We start from the raw sequence: 19,253 nt of genomic DNA, 5'->3' as shown, positions 1-19,253 counted from the left end.
GAGCCAGGAATAACCCTTGAGCATCACCAGGTGTGGCCTGAAAACTAAAAATAAAATAAAAGCAGAAAGGCCCTCCTGGGGTGGGAGGGGGTCCAGTCTCCTCTGGTCCTGGGTGAGGCTCACGGACGCAGGCGCAGTACCTTGAGCAGGGGCAGGCACAGGACAGGATGCTGCAGGCCGGAGACGAGGGATGCCCTCAGCAGGCTGCCGTCTTCCGTGAGCTGCTCGGCCACGTACTGCGAGATCTACAGGCACGGCCGTGACTCTCAGTCCCTGACTCAACAGGACTCTCGATGGCCCTGTGGGTCGCCTGCCCCCAGCCTCCACCCGCTTTCCCAAGAACACTCGAGGTCCTATTGCAGCCTGAGGTCTCTGGGCGGGGAGGGAAAAAGCCAGAGCTGGAGAGGCCAAGAGCCAGAATATGGGGTCAGCCTCGTCTCGCCCACAGTCGGCCCTGGCTCTATCCCCACGCCTCAGACGGTCCCCCGAATATGCATGCGCAAAACCCCACATCATGTGCAAAACCTTACATTAACAAGCTTTCAAAAAAAAGAAAAAGGCCTCTGGGCTCTGGGCCCGAGGTTAAGGGAGGGCGCCCCTCCAGCACCCCATGCCCTGGCAGCATGGGCATCGCTCTCACGTGCGGGCTCCAGCCTACAACAGTGCTGGCTACTTCAGGGCCTCCAAGGGGCACAGGGAGGAATCGTGGAGTCGGGAGGCAGACAAGCCTCCTCCTGACCCTGGGGCCCCCATGCCCAGCCCCCCGCCCCGAGGCTCCCACCTGCTCTTTGGCCTCCAGGCAGCCGGGCATCCCCACCGGAGCCATGCACACGGCCGCCAGCACTGTGGAAAATGTGGCCTGCAGGTCCTCGTTCTGCTCCCGCGGTGGCTGGCTCACCTGGGGGGCTCCTAGGGAGAAAGGCCAAGAAGCAGGGGCCGGGGCCCAGGCAGGCTCACGCCGGTGCCCACACGTGCTGTCAGCGCCCTGCCATGGGACCTGCCCGGGGCTGGCGCTCTGGGGAGAACGGCAGGGCAAGCGGCAGGGGGACCGGGGCCGTGGCCCGGGCAGAGGACTGGGCTCTCCAAAGCGCCGGCTACCTGGCGGGCTGTGGGAGGGCAGCCGTAGAACCGTCAGGCCGTGCAGGAGCCCGTCCACCACGGCGTGCCGTGAGCTCAGCAGGCTGGCGTAGAAGGCTTTGGAAATGGCCCCACCATTGCCGTCCATGGCTTCGCACAGGACAGCAAAGCACTGTAGAAGACACATACACAGCCATCAACCGGATGGCAGGGAAGGACCGAGACTCCAGAGAGTATCTGAGAAAAGCAAAAACAAAACCAACAAAAAACACAAAAAAACTGGGACCTAGGACTGGAGAGATTGGGCGGGGCAGGGTGCAGCGTGCAGGGGCGGGAAACACTTGCTTTGTCTTGCATGTTGTAGTTAACTAGATTCCATCCCAGACACTGCATGGACCCCCAAGGATTGCTAGAAGTCCCCTGGGCACCGTCAGGTATAGAACACCCACCCCCCTCAGAAAACAAAACAAAACAAGAAACCCAGGGAGTCAGCACTTTAATTCCTAGTATTCCTAGCCCAGAAAACACCTCTGAATTGCCTTCATAGTTCAAGATCAAAATTTGAGGTATCCATCCCCATCTCTGGTCAGCTGTTCCCTCACAAGATGTTCCTCCAAAAGATGTTTCTAGATCTTGAAGATAAGACTTCCCGGGGACTTTCTGAGTCCCAGCCCAGTCTGACTGAGCCAGAACTTTGGGGTATGGAAAACCGACTCCCAACTTTACGTGGCATAGATTCAGCTGAGAAGCACTGGGCTTGCGAGCCGCAAGGCAGATGTGTAAAGAAAGCTTCCTGACTTGTGCCAGAAAGATCTCAGTGGGCAGAGCACAGGCACTGTATGTGGAACCCGGGGTCTGACCCCTGCACGTGCATGGTCCCTGAACCCAAGGGCAGAGCCAGGGAGTAGTCCCTAAGTACCACTGGGTATAGCCCCAAACCAAAGCAGAAAAGAACTTTCCTGAGCTGAAGGAGTGGGGGATGCTGAACAGGTGCTCAGTCTCGAAGGGACGGAAAGGAAAGTGAGCTAGGCAGGAATGAGGCTGGGGAGATGGGACAGCAGCCAGGGTGTATGCCTGTACTCAGTGGACCGGGGCTCAACCCCTGCTACTACATTGGTTCCCCTGAGCTCCACCAGAACTGGTCTCTGAGTGCAGAGCTAAATGTAAGTCTGAGCACTGCTGAGGGTGACCTCCACCAAAACAACCCTCCTGGGGCCAGAGCGGGAGTACAGTGGGATAGGCCTTTGCCTTGCACACAGCTGACCTGGGTTTGATCCTTGGCATCCCATATAGTCCCCGCCAGAAGAATTCCTGAGTGTAGGGTCAAGAGTAAGCCCTGAACATTGCTGGGTGTGCTTCCCTCCCTCCCCACCCCGAAAAAAAAAACCACAATAAAAACAACTCTCGTGGCAGGGCTCAGGAGATCATATGCAGAGCCAGAGATCGAATCCAAGTCAGTCGCATTCAAGGCAAGTAAATAGCCTCACCACTGTATTATCTCTCCACTGACCACCCCTCCAACAATTTTTAGTTGAAGTTGACAGGAACAGATCTTAAAGGACCCAGAATGGCCAGTGTGACACTGATAGCCAGCTGTTCCCTTCTGTGCCCATCCCTATCTCTCAGAGAGCTGCAGTCATGACTCAGAGACCCAGGAGTCAAAGCGTTAGTGTAGGTAGGATGTTTGGCTTACATGCAGCCGACCCAGGCTTGATCCCTGGCACCCCATATGGGCCCCCAAGCACTGCCAGGAGTAATTCCTGACTGCAGAGCCAGGAGTAACCCCTAAATACCACAGAGTATGGTCCCAATAAAACCAAAACAAACAAAAAACAAACTCAGTGACCCCTGTTCCCTCCTCTCGCCTGGCTCACAGGACAAACGAGGCCGGAAGCAGGCAGATCTGCCAGGTTCTCCAGAGAGAAACACCTCCACCACTGCTTCCGGAGATGGGCATCCTGTTTCAGGCTGCTGGGCCCGTGTAGGCTGCATCTTGCCTGCCACATCCTCCCCACTGTCCCACCACACGCACCAGGCAACCTTCACTTCCGCTTCCAATTGCTTGGCGGTAGATTCCTCCTTCTCTGACACTTTGTGTGGCCCTGAGCCTGTCTTCTCCAGGAAACCTTTGGGATCTCATGTTAACTTTCCATGGGCTCTCTCCATGACTTTTTTTTTTCTTTTTCTGGTTTTTGGGTGACATCTGGTTCTACTCAGGGACTAGAGCAATAGCACAGCCGTAGGGCGTCTGCCTTGCACGTGGCCAGCCAGGTCGGCCCGAGTTCAATTCCTTCGCCCCTCTCGGAGAACCCAGCAAGCTTCCGAGAGTCTCTCACCCCACAGCAGAGCCTGGCAAGCTACCTGTGACGTATTTGATATGCCAAACACAGTAGCAAGTCTCACAATGATGGAGACATTACTGGGCCTGCTCGGGCAAATCAATGAACAACAGGAGGACAGTGCTACCTGGTTCTACTCAGGGCTGACCTTGGCTCTGAGTTAGGAATAACTCCTGGTGGTGCTTGGGGGACGTTACGGGGTCCTGGGGATCGAATTTGGGTCAGCCAGGTGCAAGGCAAGTGCCCTGCCCGCCGTCCTGTCTCTCCAGCCCCACCCTCCCAGTCTCAGGCCTGCTAACTTCCATCTCTCCGTTGCCCCTGCTCCCTTCACAATGGAGTTGTTCCTTCCCTCATGCAGCATATGGCTCACTGCGGGCACTGCCAATGTGTCATCTGGTCCTGACCCCACCCTCGGCAGCCCTAAGGAAAGGGGTGACAGAGCCAGGTGGCAGTTGACAGAAAGCAGGTTACCAGGAGACTGTCCCTCCGCAGAGCTGGCTCTGAGTCGTCGGGCTGGGCCAGGAGTTTCCCCAGATGGTCCAGGAAGAGACTGGAGGCCTCTTGGAATACCTGCAGGCTGAGGGAGAAAGAGGGGCCCCCAGTTTCTTCTCCTTTCTTAGCGAAAAGCCCACGGCTCTGGCGGGCAGAGGAACGCCTGCACACCCTCCACCCCGCTGCTTGCTGGGCACGGCCTTCCCCACACACTGCAGCCCTTCCGTGCCACCCTCTCTCGGTTCTGCCCCTCTTCATCTGTCCACGAGGGTCCTACTGATGGCCGATCCCTAAAACCTGAAGGTCTTGTGGGAAAAGGCTGAATGGTACCTCAGGGTCCTTAAATATACTAGTTGGGGGCCAGAACAATATACAGTGGGTAAGGCACTTGCCTTCCATGTGGCTGGCCTGGATTTGATCCCTGGGATCCAAGAGGGTCCCCTGAGCCCAGCCAGCAGTGATCCTTGAGTGCAGAGCCAGGACTAAACCCTGAGCACTGCCAGGTGTGACCCCAAAACAAACAAAAAACCAAAACAAGGACAAGTCAATGGGCCAGAGCGATAGTATAGCAGTTAGGGCTCCTGCCTAGCACGTGACAGTCCTGGGTCTGATCCCCAGCATCCCACAAGACCCCCAAGCCCACCAGGAGTCACTCCTGAGTGCAGAGCCAGGAGTAACCCCTGACCATTGCTGGGTGTGGCCTCAAAACAAACTAATTAAAAAAAAAACCTAACTGGGGAGCCAGAGCAATAGTACAGTGGATAGAGCACTCGCTTTCCAGGCAGCCAACCCAAGTTCAATCCTGGGCAGCCCACATGGTCCCCTGAGCCAGCCAGGGGTGATCCCTGAGTGCAGAGCCAGGTACAGCCGGATGTGTTCTCCAAACCAAAAATAAGCATGAGACTAGTTGGACCCCGAAGGGTCGATCAGCAGAACCTGTCAGGGCCCACGGTTCTGACCCCCTCAGCTGCTCCCGAATTGGGGGGATGGGGACTATGAGGGCGGATACTTGAGCCGAGTCTGGACAGCAGGGTAGCCCTGCCTCTTGTCCTACCTGTCCCCCGTCTGGTTCCTCTCCAGATTGAAGGAGCAGGCGAAGTAGGCCTGGATCGCAGCCAGCAGGTCCCTTAAGAGGCCGCCGTACCAGCATTGCTGCCAGGAAGGAGGACAGAGAGTCAGGTGAGGTGGGGGTGGGAGAGGAAGAGTGGGAAGGGCAGTAAAGAGCCAGAGCAGGCCCCAGCCAGGTGAACCCAAAGGACGAGGCTCGGGAGCTGGAGGGGACGACGTCCTCAGGCAACGAACAGCTGAAAGGGGTCTTGCTTGGCCGATCTGCATTTGGGAATGGCAAGTTTGGTTTCTCAAAGGAGCTCAAATGAGGGCTGGAGCTGCACTACAGCGGGGAGGGGCTTGCCTTGCATGTGGCCAACCTGGGTTCGATTCCCAGCATCCCACAGGGGTCCCCCAAACTTGCCAAGAATGACACCTGAGTGCAGAGCCAGGAGTAAGTTCTGAGCACTGCTGGGTGTGTACCACCCCAAGAAAAGTCCCAATTCTTTCCTAAACGCATTTGAAGGTTCAAAGCTGGGGGCCAGAGCAATAGCACCGTGGGTTGCCTTGCATGCGGTCGACCTGGGTTCTATGTTCTATTCCTGGCATCCCATATAGTCCCCCAAGCAACACCAGGAGTAGTTTATGAGTGCAGAGCTAGGAGTGACCCCTCAGTATCTCTGGGTGTGACCCAAACCCCCCCCCCAAAAAAAGAAAAGAAAAGGTTCAAAGTTCACACAGCAAAGTTTTGCAGTTCTCCATGCAGTGGGAGTTGTGGGTCCAGCAGGGCCTCCACACTAACCCTTCCACGGACCAACTCTGTGGCCACCCACAGGCCAGTGCCTGTGCAGAACTGCAGGACCCTGCTCTGGAAATGGGTCCCAAAAGCCCAGGATTTCCTGGATTTTCTTTGGTGGGGGGTCCCAAACAGGGCTCAGGGGACCTGGCAGTCACTCCTACTCATACTCGGCCAACTCGGACAATGCCAGGGGTCTGATCCGGGTCTCATGTCCCTGAGCCCTGGGCTGTCTCCCTGGCCCAACAGAGTTAACATTCCAAAGCACAGTGCTCTAGGGGTCAAAGAGGTAGTAAGTGAGACAGGGAGACATTAAGCCTTGCATGCGTAGTTTGATCCCTGGCGTGGCATGGTTCCCCTAAGAATTGCCAGGTGTGGTTCAAATGCCTGACCCCCGCCCCCCAAAATAAAAATAAAGCATAGTGCTCTAAATATTAGAAAACAGCACAGAGGAATCTAGATTTCTAGGGCCAGGGAGACAGGACAGGGGTTCTGGTGCTTGCCTTGCACAGTTATCCCAGGTACTACACAGGCTCCCCTTAGCACATCCAGAAGTGATCCCTGAGCACAGAGCCAGGAGTGAGCCCCAAGCATACTGACTGTGGCCCCAAACAAAATTTAGATTCTGCGCTTCTCCTGGAAAGCCGGAAGATCTGGAGGCACCAGGGCCCCATTCCCACATCGTGGCAAGAAGGGGCAGGAGCAGGGGAGAGGACAGTCCGAAGCATGGGCCTGCGAGGCCGACTCTCCCCTGTGCTGGGGACGCACCCAGTTGGCTTCCAGGACAGACCTCAGAAGGCATCGGATTGGGCCAGCACCCTAGTGAAGCGGGGAGGACGCTTACCTGGCACAAGGTCGATCCCAGGCACCCATTAGAGCCTCCCTGAGCACCGCCAGGAGTGATTTCCTGAGCACAGCACCAGGAATAAGCCCTGAGCACTGCCAGGTGTGGCCCCAATGTTAAAAAAGAAGAGGAGAAGAAAAAAGAAGGAAGAAGGAAAGAGGAGGAAGAGCAGGAGGAGGAAGAGGAAGAGGAGGAAGAGCAGGAGGAGGAAGAGGAAGAGGAGGAAGAAGAAGAGGAAGAGGCAGAGCAAAGAAAAGAGAGGGCAAGTGGCAGAGGCAGCACTGTGACAGGCAGGCGGGCGAGCCCCCCAGGCGCGGCCTGGTACCCACCTGCTGGATGCTGCTGCTTTCCTGGCTGTGTTTGAGGAGGCTGAGCAGCAGCTCCGGGAGCCCCACCTCACGGCAGAAGGGGTACAAGAGTGCCGAGTCGGCGCAGCTGGCCAGCAGACTGCTCAGGACGCGGAGCGCCGGGAGGATCTGGGCCGCTCCCTCCAGCAGGCCCTTGAGGATCTGGTGACACGGGCACACACAGCAGTCAGGACAGAGGACAGGCAGGGGCCCTGAGCTCCAGACTCCCCAGGGAGTTGGGCCTTAGGGAGTCTAAATCCCAGAAGGCCATCAGGACCAGGGGACACTGGACTGAAAAGATGAACCGGGAGGGCCGGAGCACCGCATACCTGACAGAGGAAGAGTTCGACTCTGGACAGACTCACATCCAGGCCAGTCCCCTCTGCCAATGACCTAAAATGTTACCCCTTAAACAGAATTTTCTTCTTTGTTGTTTTTTTTTGGGGGGGTCACACTCAGTAATGCTCAGGGGTAACTCCTGGCTTTGCCCTCAGTAATTATTCCTGGTGGTGCCTGGAGGACCATATGGGGTGACAGGAATCAAACCCAGGTTGGCCGCATGCAAGGCAAGCACCCTACCTGCTGTGACCCTTGAACAATCATAGATCACGATAAAAATGTGTGGGACTGGGGCCGGAGTGATGGCACAGTGGGTAGGGCATTTGCCTTGCACGTGGCCGACCCAGGTTCGATTCCCAGCATCCCATATGGTCCCCTGAGCACCGCCAGGGGTAATTCCTGAGTGCAGAGCCAGGAGTGAACCCTGTGCATCGCTGGGTGTGACCCATAAAGAAAAAAAAAAAGTGTGGAACTGTGTTTTCTCTTATCCTAAGAAATAGTAATTTTAGTGTTTGTTTATTTTGACCTCATAAGAGCTATTTATAACAGGAGCTGGACCATAGTACAGCAGATAGGGCACTGGCTTGCAGGCAGCCAACCCAAGTTTGATCCTGGCATCCCACCTGGTCCCCTGAACACTGTAAGGAGTGATCCCTGAGTGCAGAGCCAGGAGTAACACCTGAGCATCACTGGGTGTGGACCAAAAAAAAAAAAAAAAAAACCAACCCAACTATTGGGGCTGGAGAGACAGCACAGAGGGTAGGGCGTTTGCCTTGCACGCAGCCGACCTAGGCTTCAATTTCCAGCATCCCATATGGTCCCCTGAGCACTGCCAGGAGTAACTCCTGAGTGCAGAGCCAGGAGTAACCCCTGTGCATCGCCAGGTATGACCAAAAAAGAAAAGAAAAAAAACAACTCTTTATAACAGCTTCCACTTGGGCCTCTAAGCCCACAGTACCCATAAAGCCAGAGAGAGAGAGAGTGCAGGAGATGAGGCGTTTGCCTTGCACATGGCTGCGGTGGCTGCAGTGGCTGCGACCCCAGTACCTGGACCACAAAGTCCCTTGAGCAAAGTCAGGAACAGCCCTTGAACACTGCGGGGTGTAGCCTAACCTCTCTCAAAAAATTATTTTTGGTGGACTCCTGTTCTAGATGGATAGTTTTGTTTTCCAAAAGAGCAATTTGAGGCTTGTCCTTGCTGAGTTTCTAAATGAAGTGGATGGGCAGGGGAGAGTACTAACAGGCCGAGCACAGCCCTGCTCCATCCTTGGCAAAAACCTGAGAGTAGACCTGGCATACTGGTGGATCTGGCTCAAAAAATAAAACAGGGGTCTGGAGCGACAGCACAGCAGGGAGAGTGTTTGCCTTGCATGTGGCCGACTGGGTTTGATTCCCAGCATCCCATATGGTTCCCCCGAGCACCGCCAGGAGTAACTCCTGAGTGCAGAGCCAGGAGTAACCCCTGTGCATCACTGGGTGTGACCCTCCCCCCCCAAGAAAAAGCAAAAATAAACAAACAAATAAATAAATAAAACAGGGGCCAGAGAGACTACTGTGGGTAGGGCACTGGCCTTGCAAACCACTGACCCAGGTTTAATCCCCGGCATCCCATATGGTCCCCTGAGCCCACCAGGAGAGATTCTCGAGTGCAGAAACGGGAGTAAGCCTTGGGCATCATGGGGTGTTGCTCCAAAACAAAATAAAAAAAAAAAGAAGGTTGGCAAACCCCCTTAAATTGAACGGGCAGCCTTGGCGGTGAGTGGAAAGGGACCATTTCCTTCTCCTTTTGTCGGGCGGGGCCTTCCGGGGCCTCGCTCTGACCTCACCTGCTCTGCCGTGTCCTGCAGCTGATTCTGGAGGTGCTGGCAGAAGTCGGGGTTACAGACGAGCGTCAGGGGGGCTTTCAGCTGGATGGGGACAGGCTCAGAGGTCTCGAGCAGCCGCTGCCACTCGCTGTCACTGTCTTCCTCCTGGGCGGGGAGAGAGAGAGAGGAGGAGGACAGCAGGTCCACGGGCAGCAGCGGCCAACCTGAGGATTCATGGCAGGCCCACAGCACTAGCACTGGGGCTGATGAGTGCCTGCCTGGCAAGCGTATGGTCCCGAATTCAACTCTCAGCATCCCACATGGGCCAAAGCACCATCCTAGAGACTTGGGCAACGGATCCTGGCAGCTCTGCCGTCCAGCAACCCTAACACTGTGAGTGTGTCCCAGTCATGCGGCCACCCGGTGCAAAGGCATCACGTAAAGGGGTTTGGCTGTGGTGAGCACACATGTGAGGACCAGAACCTAAGAGCCTCAAGTAGAAGTGCGACATCTAGCAAGCCCGGGTGCGGGCAGCACAGCTGGAGGAGAGCAGCTCAGGGAGCACTGCTGGTGGGAGAGGCGAGAGTGCCATGGTCAGGCAGGGTGCCCCCCCACCCCGCCCCTGGTCACTGCAGCAGCCGTGAAGGGAAGAGGCGGGGGTGGGACAAGGGAAAACTGCTAAATCAGGGGCTCTGAGGGCACAGACATGCGTCTGCTTATGTTTCAGCGCTGGTCTGGTTTTCTGCCTTTCAGTGGTTCAGGAGCTCAAACTCTTGGCTTCACATGCACAAGGCGAGTGCTCTACCGCTCTGCTCTGTCTCTGGCCCCGAAGCCACATTTAAAAAAAAAAAATTGTTGGGGCCGTTGTGATAGCACAGCGGGTAGGGTGTTTGCCTTGCATGTGGCCGACCCAGGTTCAATCCCTGGCATCCCATATGGTCCCCTGAGCACTGCCAGGAGTAATTCCTGAGTGCAAAGCCAGGAGTAACCCTTGAGCATCGCTAGGTGTGACCCAAAAAGGAAAAAAAAATTTGTCAAAAAATTGTTTATTTATTTTGGCTTTTGGAGTCATAGCCAGCGAAGCTGAGGGGTTATTCCTTCCTAGCTCTGCATCCAGGAATCACTCTTGGTGCTTGGGGGACGATATGGGATGCTGGGGATAGAACACTGGTTGATCATGTTTAAGGCAAATGCCCTCACTGCTGTCCTATCACTCTGGTCACACTTATTTATTTATTTATTTTCATTTAAAAAAAATTGATGTTCTGTGATTTACAATACTGTTAATGATGATTTCTCAGGCACATAACTCCAATATCAGGTCCATCACCATTGTACCCACTTGCCACCACTTCTAAAAGGTGCGGTTGGGGGTGGAGAAATGACTCGAAGGGCTAGAGTTGCTTTCTTTGCATGCTGGAGTCCCCAGTTCAATCTCCAGCATCTCTAGGAGTGATTACTGGGTATGGCCCAAGACCAGAAACTCAAACCAAAAGACCATAAAAAAAAAAGATGGAAGGTACAGTTGGCAGGACGTTAGGGGTCTGTTCCTGATGTCTGTGGGAAAACACTGGCACACGTGTAAAACGGCATAGAAAAGTGCCCACTGTACACTCTTTACAATAGCCAGAATCTGGAAAAAACCTGAGTGCCCGAGAACAGATGACTGGTTAAAGAAACTTTGGTACATCTACACAATGGAGTACTATGTAGCTGTTAGAAAAGATGAAGTCATGAAATTTACATACAAGTGGTACTACATGGAAAGTATGTTAAGCGAAATGAGTCAGAAAGAGAGGGATAGACATAGAAAGACTGCATTCATCTGGGGAACATAAAGTAACAAAACAGGAGACTAACACCCAAGAGTGGCCGAGATTAGTACCAGGAGGTTTGCTCCATGGCTTGGAGGCCAGCCACACACTCTAGGGAAAAAGGCAGCTCAGATAGAGAAGGGAGCACCAAATAAAGGGTGTTGGGAGGATCCTCCTCCCAGGATGGGAGAAACATGCTAAAAGTAGACTACAGACCAAACATGATTGCCACCCATTGCCTCTTTTGCAAACCACAACACCCAATAGGAGAGAGAGAACAAAGGGGAATGCCCTGCCACAGAGGATGGGGGGTGGGAGGGATACTGGGATCCGTGGTGGTGGAAAATGGGCACTGGTGGAGGGATGCGTACTCAATCATTGTATAACTGAAACCCAAGCACAAATTTTGTAAGTCTACAACTGTACCTCATGGTGTCTCACTAATAAAAATTAAAAAAAAAAGTATCTGCTGTAGTACAGATTATAATTAAAAGCAGGCAGAGATATCCTACATCCAGACTATAATAGAACAAACCAGGGCCTATCCCTGGCAGGGAAACACTCTGAAGGGATGAAAAAGACTGTGGCGGCAGGCGGGGAACCCTGGTGGAGGGAAGATGAAACAGCTTGGTGGTGGGGTTGGTGATGGAACACAGTTGAAAACCTCTCTGTGCTTTCATAAAATAAAACTGGGCAGCAGGGATGGGGGGAGGAAGGGGGAAGGTAGGGGGCAAGGGGTGGGAGAAAGGAAAAAAAAGGTTTGATCCCTCGAGCTCTACCTGAAATATCCCCAACTCTGAGCTGGACATAGCCCCTACGCACATCTGGCTGCAGCCTTGCCCAAATATGGGAGTGCGAGGGATCAAACCCGGGCCTCCTGCTTGGAGGCTCAGATGGGAGGTCTCTCCCAAGCCCAAAGGAAGCATTTCTTTTGGGTCTTGTTATAGTTTCTATATAACAACCTGGCAGTGCTCAGGGCAGATTCCTGGCTCCTCTGCTCAAGGATCACTCCTGATAACGCTCGGGGGAGCCACATGGGGTGCAGGGGATGGGACCCAGATGGGCCCGCTCTATAGGCTGTGCCATCTCAAAGGGAGCTCACGGTGGGAGAGTGAGGGCTGTCTCCAGCCACAGTGGTCGCAGCCAGGACAAGGCCAAGACGGGCCCCGGGTGCTGACCTCGCTCTCCGGGTCTTTGGCACTGGTGCTCCGCTGCTTGCTCTCCACTGCTGGGCCCAGCTCAGGGAGCGCACTGGGGTCGCAATCCTGTGTGATCCGGTTTTCCCTGCCAGAGGAAGCCGTGAGGAGGGTGAGTCTCAGGGTGTCTCCAGTGGGGGAAGCAGACATCCAGGATGGGAAAGGAGTGTCCTTCTAGGACATGTTGCCCAGGACACAGGCAGACATCTGCGCCTTCCCCCTTTTTTTTTTTTCCTTTTTGCCTTGAAGTCACACCGAGCAGTGCTGGGGGGGGGGGGGGGGGTGTCAGTGGGGGGGTGGGGTGGGAACTGTGAGGTACCAGAGACAGAACCTGAGGCCTCCCATGCAAAGCATGAGCCCCACTCCTTTGAGTTCTCTCTCTCTCTGACACCCCCACCCCACTCTGGATCAGAGTCTCAAGTTCCCCTCAGTAGATTTTATCTGTGGCTCTCAACCCGGTTTTCCCTTTGACTGCTGCAGGTCCAGGTTCAATTCTCAGCACTGCACGCTACCTAGTAGACCACAGCCCAGGAGCAACTCCTGAGCACTGAGGCAAGGAGCAGCCCTCCCTCCCCAAGTAAGTATGCTTCCCTTTTCTTTCTTCCTTTCTTTCGTTCTTTCTTTCTTTGATTCTTGAGTCAGACCCAGTGACGTTCAGGGCTTACTCCTGGTTCTGGGTTCAGAAATCGCTCCTGGCTTGGGGGACCATTTGTGGTGTCAGGGATCGAACCTAGGTTGATGACATGCCAGGCAAGTGCCGTACAGCTGTGCGGTTCTCTCTCTCTCTCTGGCCCTAAGATTTCCTTTTTATTTCCAGGCTACACCCAGTGGTGCTCAGGGCTTACTCCTGGTCTGCACTCAGGGATCACTTCTGGGGAGGATGGGGGATCTTATGGGGTACTGGGGGCTCAAATCCAGATCGCCTGTGAGCAAGCAAGTGCCCTACCTGCTGTACTATTGCTCTGGCCCCCTAATCGTCCCTTTTAGAGATGGTTCTTGGGGTATAGGGAAGCGGCTATAGAGGCAAAGCACTTGCCTTGCTCATGTGAGACCCTGGGTTTGATCCCTGGCTCCCCAGAAGGAAAAAAAAACCTTAATAATAGCACAACCGAATTCATTAGTTCATGGATGATTCTTTCCCTTTCAGTCTCTGAACTGAGGCACAGAGAAAGCACTGCCCCCGAATCTCCTGATGAATCAGGAGGAAGCATGTGGAATTTGAACTCCAGAGCCCATGGCAGACCCCCAGAACTCCGGCCACACTCAGGCCTGTGAAGCATCTGCTCTGGCGAGAGTCCAAGAGGCACCAAGGTAGCCGCCCCCATCCCCCGCCCCCAGCCCAGCCCCTTACCGAGGAGCAGGAGGGGCTTCTCCGGCCCCCCACTCAGCCCAGCTGCTCCTCACGTCTGAGGGCAAGGCTGCAGGCACGAGGCCCGGCTCCTGAGCCAGGAGCTGGGGTTTGGCCGGAGGGGCAGTGTCCCGGGGCCCCTGGCCAGCCTTGTCCTCATGCCCCCGGCCGGGGTCGGCACGTGGCTCTTCCTGTGGGCAGCAGGCAGGAGATGGTCAGGATGAGGGGAGTGCCCAGCGGGCGGCTGGGGTCCTCTCTCCGCGGGCCCTGGCAGGTTCCCATAGCACCTCATACCTGCGGGTCCAGCTCCTCGGCCATGTACTTGCAGGCCTGTTGCAGGATCCGGGAGCGGGCGCCCGTGGGGGTGAGCTGCTGGGCCTGCTGCTCCTTTAGGATCTGGAGGTCCAGAGGCAGGCGGCTGGTGAAGGGGGTCGCTGAATCCGGGCCTGCTGGCTCCGTGAGTACTGAGGGGACAGAAGATGGGGCGAGGCCCGGACACGGGAGCTCGGGCCCTGCTCACTTCGGCCAGCGACCCAGACAGTGTCCCCAGGTGACAGAGAAGGAGTAAGGTCCTGGATCAGAAAGACTCACTAGTGACACGACCAGCAATGAAGGGGTGATACAGGAGGTCTGGCCAGGACAGCCGCTGCCTGGGGTCTTTGGTGAGCAATCCTTGCAGGAAGCTCTGTGGAGAGAGAAAATCCCGCGGGCCCTCGCAACTCTGCGCACAAGCTCCTGAGCACCTTCCTGCAGCAGCAGACGAGGTGGCCGGGACCGAACCCTCTCTAGTCCTGTCCTCAGATATCAGATGCTGTCACTGCCTTGCTGTGGGAGAGCCCCGACTCCCAACCGCGGACAATCATACAGAAGTCCCGATGTCACCAACTTTGTGAATAAGGGAGGGAAGACGGGCCCGAAGAGGGATGGCATCCGCGCTGTCCCTGCCAGTCAATAGTCCAAGGACTCCCGGAGGACCCCCGCTGCCGCCCGCGCTGTCCTCCCTCCATCCCGCACAGCCGGACACGAACAGAGGCCCTGACTGCAAGAGCAGACTCAGCCGAGATGGTACAGAGAGGGGTAAGTTGCTTGCCTTGCCAAGGCTGATTTCGGGTTGGTGGCCGGCTCCCCTCCTCCAAACCCTGCTAGAAGTGATCCCTAAGTGCTGAGCTAGGAATTAAGCTCTGAGCATGGCCAGTGGTGGTCCCCCCAAGCACCCCCCCCCTCTCACACACACACACACACACACACACACACACACACACACACAAACCCAAATCAGTAAAAGCACACTGGCACGTGCAAGTCACTGTGTGGAGAGGTACTGAAGAACATCAAACAGAAATCGCACATCTTCAGTAGGAAGAGAGGCAGAGAACAAGTAGCTAAGGAACACCATGGTATACTCACTTCGATAGCACATATACTAAAATTAGAACAGTGCAGAGATTAGCATGGTCCCTGCACAAGGGTGACACGCACATTCGTGAGGCGTTCCTTATTTTTCTGTAACTAAACTAATGACTTTATAAAGTCATTTTTTAAAACACAGAAGAGGGGCTGGAGTGATAGCACAGTGGGTAATTTGTCTTGCATGCAGCTGACCCGGGTTCAATTCCCCGGGTCAGCTGCATGCAAGACAAATGGTCCCATGGTCCTATATGGTCCCATGAGCACCACCAGGAGTAATTCCTGAGTGCAGAGCCAGGGATAACCACTGGGCATCGCTGGATATGATCCAAAAACAAAATATAACAAACAAACAAAAACACAAAAGAGCAACACCATGGCTCCTCAGGGAGGCACCAGAGACCACCTGAAGGAGAGCAAACCTCCAAGGACATTTCTTCACTAAGTTTCCTGGGAATGCAAACGTCTTTCCTTTGGATTCTGTTGGGCCTTCAGGAAACTGGTCTCTTTCCAGTTTGGGCTTTTGTGTGCGTGTGTATGTGTGGAGGAGGGCACACCCGGCAGTGCTCAGGGCTTACTCCTGGCTCTGTGGCTCAGGGATCACTCCTGGAGGGTTCGGGGGACCCTGTGGGGTGCTGGGGAATTGAACCTGGATCAGTCACATGAAAGGCAAACGCTTTACCTACTGTACTCTCACTCTGGTCCCCTGAAAACAGTCCCCTTTCATCTAAGCTAAAACTCAGGGAAGTCATGAGATTTTATTCTAAGAAAGGGTGCCTTTAAATTCCACTGAGTGCCCCAATCTTGCTCTAGATAATAATAGGGTCACCTCCTTTTCCTCTCTCCTTCCCTCCTTCCTTCCCTCCTCCATCCTACTGGGAATTCACTGTAATGAGCCAGCACCGCCCTCACTGTCTGCCCCGATCAGCCCAGTGTTGCCCCCCTTAGCCTCTGGACCTCAATCCTATGGCTCTCTGAAGATGCCTTCTTCCAGGGAGAGAAATACAAACTGAGAAGGTACCCTAAATAACCAAGACCCCACAGGTCAGAGGACATTGGTGGGACCAGGGCTAAGTAAAAGGACTAACTGGTTTCTGATGTGTTGAAATTACTTTTTTCTTCGGGGAAGTGGGAAGGGGCACACCGATCGGTGCTCGGAGCTTACTCCCGGGCTCTGTGCTCAGGGATCACTTCTTGGAGGACTTGGGGGAACCCTATGCCGTTCCAGCAACTAAACCCACAACGGCCACGAGCAAGGCAAGCACCCTGCCACTGGACTCCATCGCTCCTGCCCCAGATGGCCTTCCTATTGGGATCAAGACTAGAGACCGAGGAAGTGCCACTATTTCCGAGTCTAGCAGCCCACAGAATTCCTTCCCAGAACCAATCCCCGCAGGAGACAAGCGGCTAGCTCTGACCCACTCATTCAGTAACAGCCAAGGAGCTGTACCAGGCGTGGGAGAGATCTTGAAGAGGAGAGAGACAAGGTTCCAGGGGCAAAGGTAACCTCCACCTCCCGACTCATTACCTTGAAGCAAGGACTCATGGTGGGGGGCCAGCGCACGGGGTCCTTGAGGATGAGGCTGACCAGCTGGAAGATGCTGGTGGTATAGAAGGGAGGGGTGCCGACAGCCAGCTCATACAGGATGCAGCCCACGGACCAGAGGTCAGCCGTGTGGTCGTAGGGCCGCTCTTCCACCAGCTCGGGAGACATGTAGAGCGGTGTGCCTTTGATGGATGTCAGCACCATGGTGTTGGTGCTCATGGCCCGGGCAAACCTGCGGATGATGGAACGGACATGCAACCGAGGAGTGACCCGGCAGAGGGACCAACCAACTGAAGCAGGACAGAGCGCACTTAGCCCCAAGAGCCTGTAGGGCAGAGCGCACTTAGCCCCAAGAGTTTCCAGCTCAGGCACGCACACAGACACACAGACCACCCTCAAACTGCTCCCTCTTCACACACACACACACACACACACACACACACACACACACCCCACCCTCAAACTGCTCCCTCTTCACACATACACACAACACCCTCTGACTGCCCCCTCTTTTCATGAAAGCCCAAGGTCAGGGTGGGCCCCCTCACCCAAAGTCACAGAGTTTGATGCCCCCGCCCTTGGCAAGCAGGATGTTCTGAGGCTTCATGTCTCGGTGGAGGATGCGGTGGGAATGCAGGTAGTACAGGGCCGACACCAGCTGGGCCGCGATGGCCTGAACCTAGGAGCCAGAGGAAGGGAGCAGGGCCGGTCTGGAGAAAGCCTGAGGATGAAGACTCCTCCCCCAAACTTCCATGAGCATGATTTTTTCCTGGTGCTTGCTCCTGGAGCTTCATGTGCTGGTCACCTGCATTCTGACTTCTCTGTTCATCTTTATTTTGGGGGTGGGGTCACACTGGGCAGTGTTCAGGGAGTCGCTCCTGACATTGCGTGGGAGACCAGTGAGGCCCAGGATCAAACTCAGTCCTCCCACATGGACTCCGGCCCATTAAGTTATCACTCCAGCCCTTGTCCATTCGTTCTTTTATTCATTTCAAATTAGAAAAAAAGGGGGTCGGTCACTCTCAGAGGTGCTCAGGGATCACTCCTGGTGGTGCTCAGGGGCCATAGGGTGGTTCTGGGGATCCAACCTGGGTCAGCCGTGTACAAGGCAAGCACCTTCCCCCTGTACTATCTCTCCAGTCCCTTCCTTCAAGTAAGATGTATCGACTCAACTAGATGCATTACCACAGGCAAATATACTGCATCGTGCCTCTCAGATGCATCATCTCTAAGGCGATGATAATGATATCCCCAACCACATTAGACTGTGGTGAGTATAAGGAGTGTCCTGTGCAGAATGAAGCAAGGCATTCAACAGAAGCTAATGCTACTGTTAAATGAAACAAAGTCCCCTTTCTCCAGAAAATTCAAACAAACAAACAAACAAACAAAAAAACCCACAAATTCAGATACAAGAACTTCAAGGAATCTGTCCTGATAAACAGGAATGGTATCCACTTGCTAGGACACTGCACAATCTCTAGAGTATGGTCAAAGAACGTTCTGAACCAAATCCCACTGCTAATCACATCTTCCGTTCAACCCTGTTAACTCCTCCTCCCTGTCTCTGGTTCCATCGTACCAACCTTTCTTCCCTAAAGGTGGCTGACAACAAACAGCAGCAGCACCACCACGAGAATAATAATAGTCAACTTCAAACCTATGCCAGGCATTCTTTTCAAAACTTTACTTTAGGGGCCAGAGAGATACTGCAATGGGTAGGGATGCTTGCCTTGCATGTGACCAACCTGGATTAGATCCCAGGCCTCCAGAGATGCACCCAGTGGTGCTTGGAGGCCTCAGGTAAGCTGCATGCAAAGGATGTGCCTTAACCCCTTGTACTTTCAGTCCCTACCTGCCTCTTCTTTTTAGGCATCCCAGGCATCCCATATGGTCCCCAAACCAATTCCAGGAGTAATTTCTGAGCACAGAAGTGACCTCTGAGCATTGACAGGTATGCTGTCAACACACACACACACACACACACACACACACACACACACACACTTTGATTGCTGGTTTGGGCCACATAGGCTGATGCTCAGGGGTCACTTCTGGTGGTGCTCAGGGAACCATGGAGTATCAGGGATCAAACCTGGGCTTTCAGCATGCAGAGTACATGCTCTGCCTCTGAGTCATCTCCCTGAGCACACTGGCTGTGATGTCAAAATTAAAAAAAACTCATAAAAAAAAACTTCAAAATGATGGTGAGTGGTGCCAGAGTGATAATTCAGCAGTGCTTGCCTTGCATGCAGTCAATCTGGGTTTGATCCCTGGCACCCCATATGGCCCTCCACGCCTGCCAGGAATGACCCTTGAGCACGGAGCCAGGACTAAGCTCTGAGGACCAAGTATGGCCCCCAAACCAAAAAATAATGAAATACACTGATGGTGAGCACCTGCCTCTCATGTATAAGACCCAGGGTTCCATCCCCAGGACCCTCAAAAGATAACCTAAAAACTGGACGTGAATTAATCCTTTGTCTTCACAGGAGTCTCATGAGGTCGACATTATCATCATATCTGACAAATAAACCGAGGCACAGAGGGGAAAGCAGCTCCCCCGACTGCTCGGGGCCTCCAGAGATGCACCCAGTGGTGCTTGGAGGCCTCAGGTAAGCTGCATGCAAAGGATGTGCCTTAACCCCTTGTACTTTCAGTCCCTACCTGCCTCTTCTTTTTAGTTTCTGGGCCACACCCAGCAGTGCTCAGGGCTTACTTCTGGCTCTGTGCTCAGGAATTATTCCTGGTAGTTCTCAGGGGACCATATGGGATGCTGGGGAGCAAACCCAGGTCGGCCACATACAAGAAAAACCAGTCTACTTGCTGTACTACGGCTCTGGTCCTACTGTTCTG

General features: G+C 54.4%; 1 protein-coding gene and 1 non-coding gene across 2 annotated transcripts in view; one reads left to right on the top strand and one right to left on the bottom strand.

Moving 5' to 3' along the window:
* The window catches only part of STK36 (serine/threonine kinase 36), a 30,146-nt gene that overhangs the window by 8,299 nt on the left and 2,594 nt on the right, over positions 1-19,253 (bottom strand). Inside the window, exons 5-17 of the mRNA XM_056111796.1 lie at positions 16,946-17,076; positions 16,380-16,629; positions 14,036-14,129; positions 13,739-13,908; positions 13,448-13,635; positions 12,079-12,184; positions 9,108-9,251; positions 6,925-7,104; positions 4,963-5,060; positions 3,888-3,993; positions 1,099-1,249; positions 782-909; positions 141-245 (exon numbers count right to left, since the gene is read on the bottom strand). Coding sequence (XP_055967771.1) covers positions 141-245; positions 782-909; positions 1,099-1,249; positions 3,888-3,993; positions 4,963-5,060; positions 6,925-7,104; positions 9,108-9,251; positions 12,079-12,184; positions 13,448-13,635; positions 13,739-13,908; positions 14,036-14,129; positions 16,380-16,629; positions 16,946-17,076 — 1,851 coding nt within the window. The remainder of the gene's footprint in view (positions 1-140; positions 246-781; positions 910-1,098; positions 1,250-3,887; positions 3,994-4,962; positions 5,061-6,924; positions 7,105-9,107; positions 9,252-12,078; positions 12,185-13,447; positions 13,636-13,738; positions 13,909-14,035; positions 14,130-16,379; positions 16,630-16,945; positions 17,077-19,253) is intronic.
* Positions 14,842-14,947, top strand: LOC130021260 (U6 spliceosomal RNA). The gene has a single exon (XR_008792146.1). It is a non-coding gene; the product is annotated as a U6 spliceosomal RNA (small nuclear RNA).

This window comes from Sorex fumeus, unplaced genomic scaffold (assembly GCF_029834395.1).
Source record: "Sorex fumeus unplaced genomic scaffold, SorFum_2.1 ptg000014l, whole genome shotgun sequence".
Lineage (NCBI taxonomy): Eukaryota > Metazoa > Chordata > Mammalia > Eulipotyphla > Soricidae > Sorex > Sorex fumeus.
The sequence above is the reverse complement of the archived record's forward strand: the minus strand, read 5'-3'. Positions and strand labels throughout refer to the sequence as shown.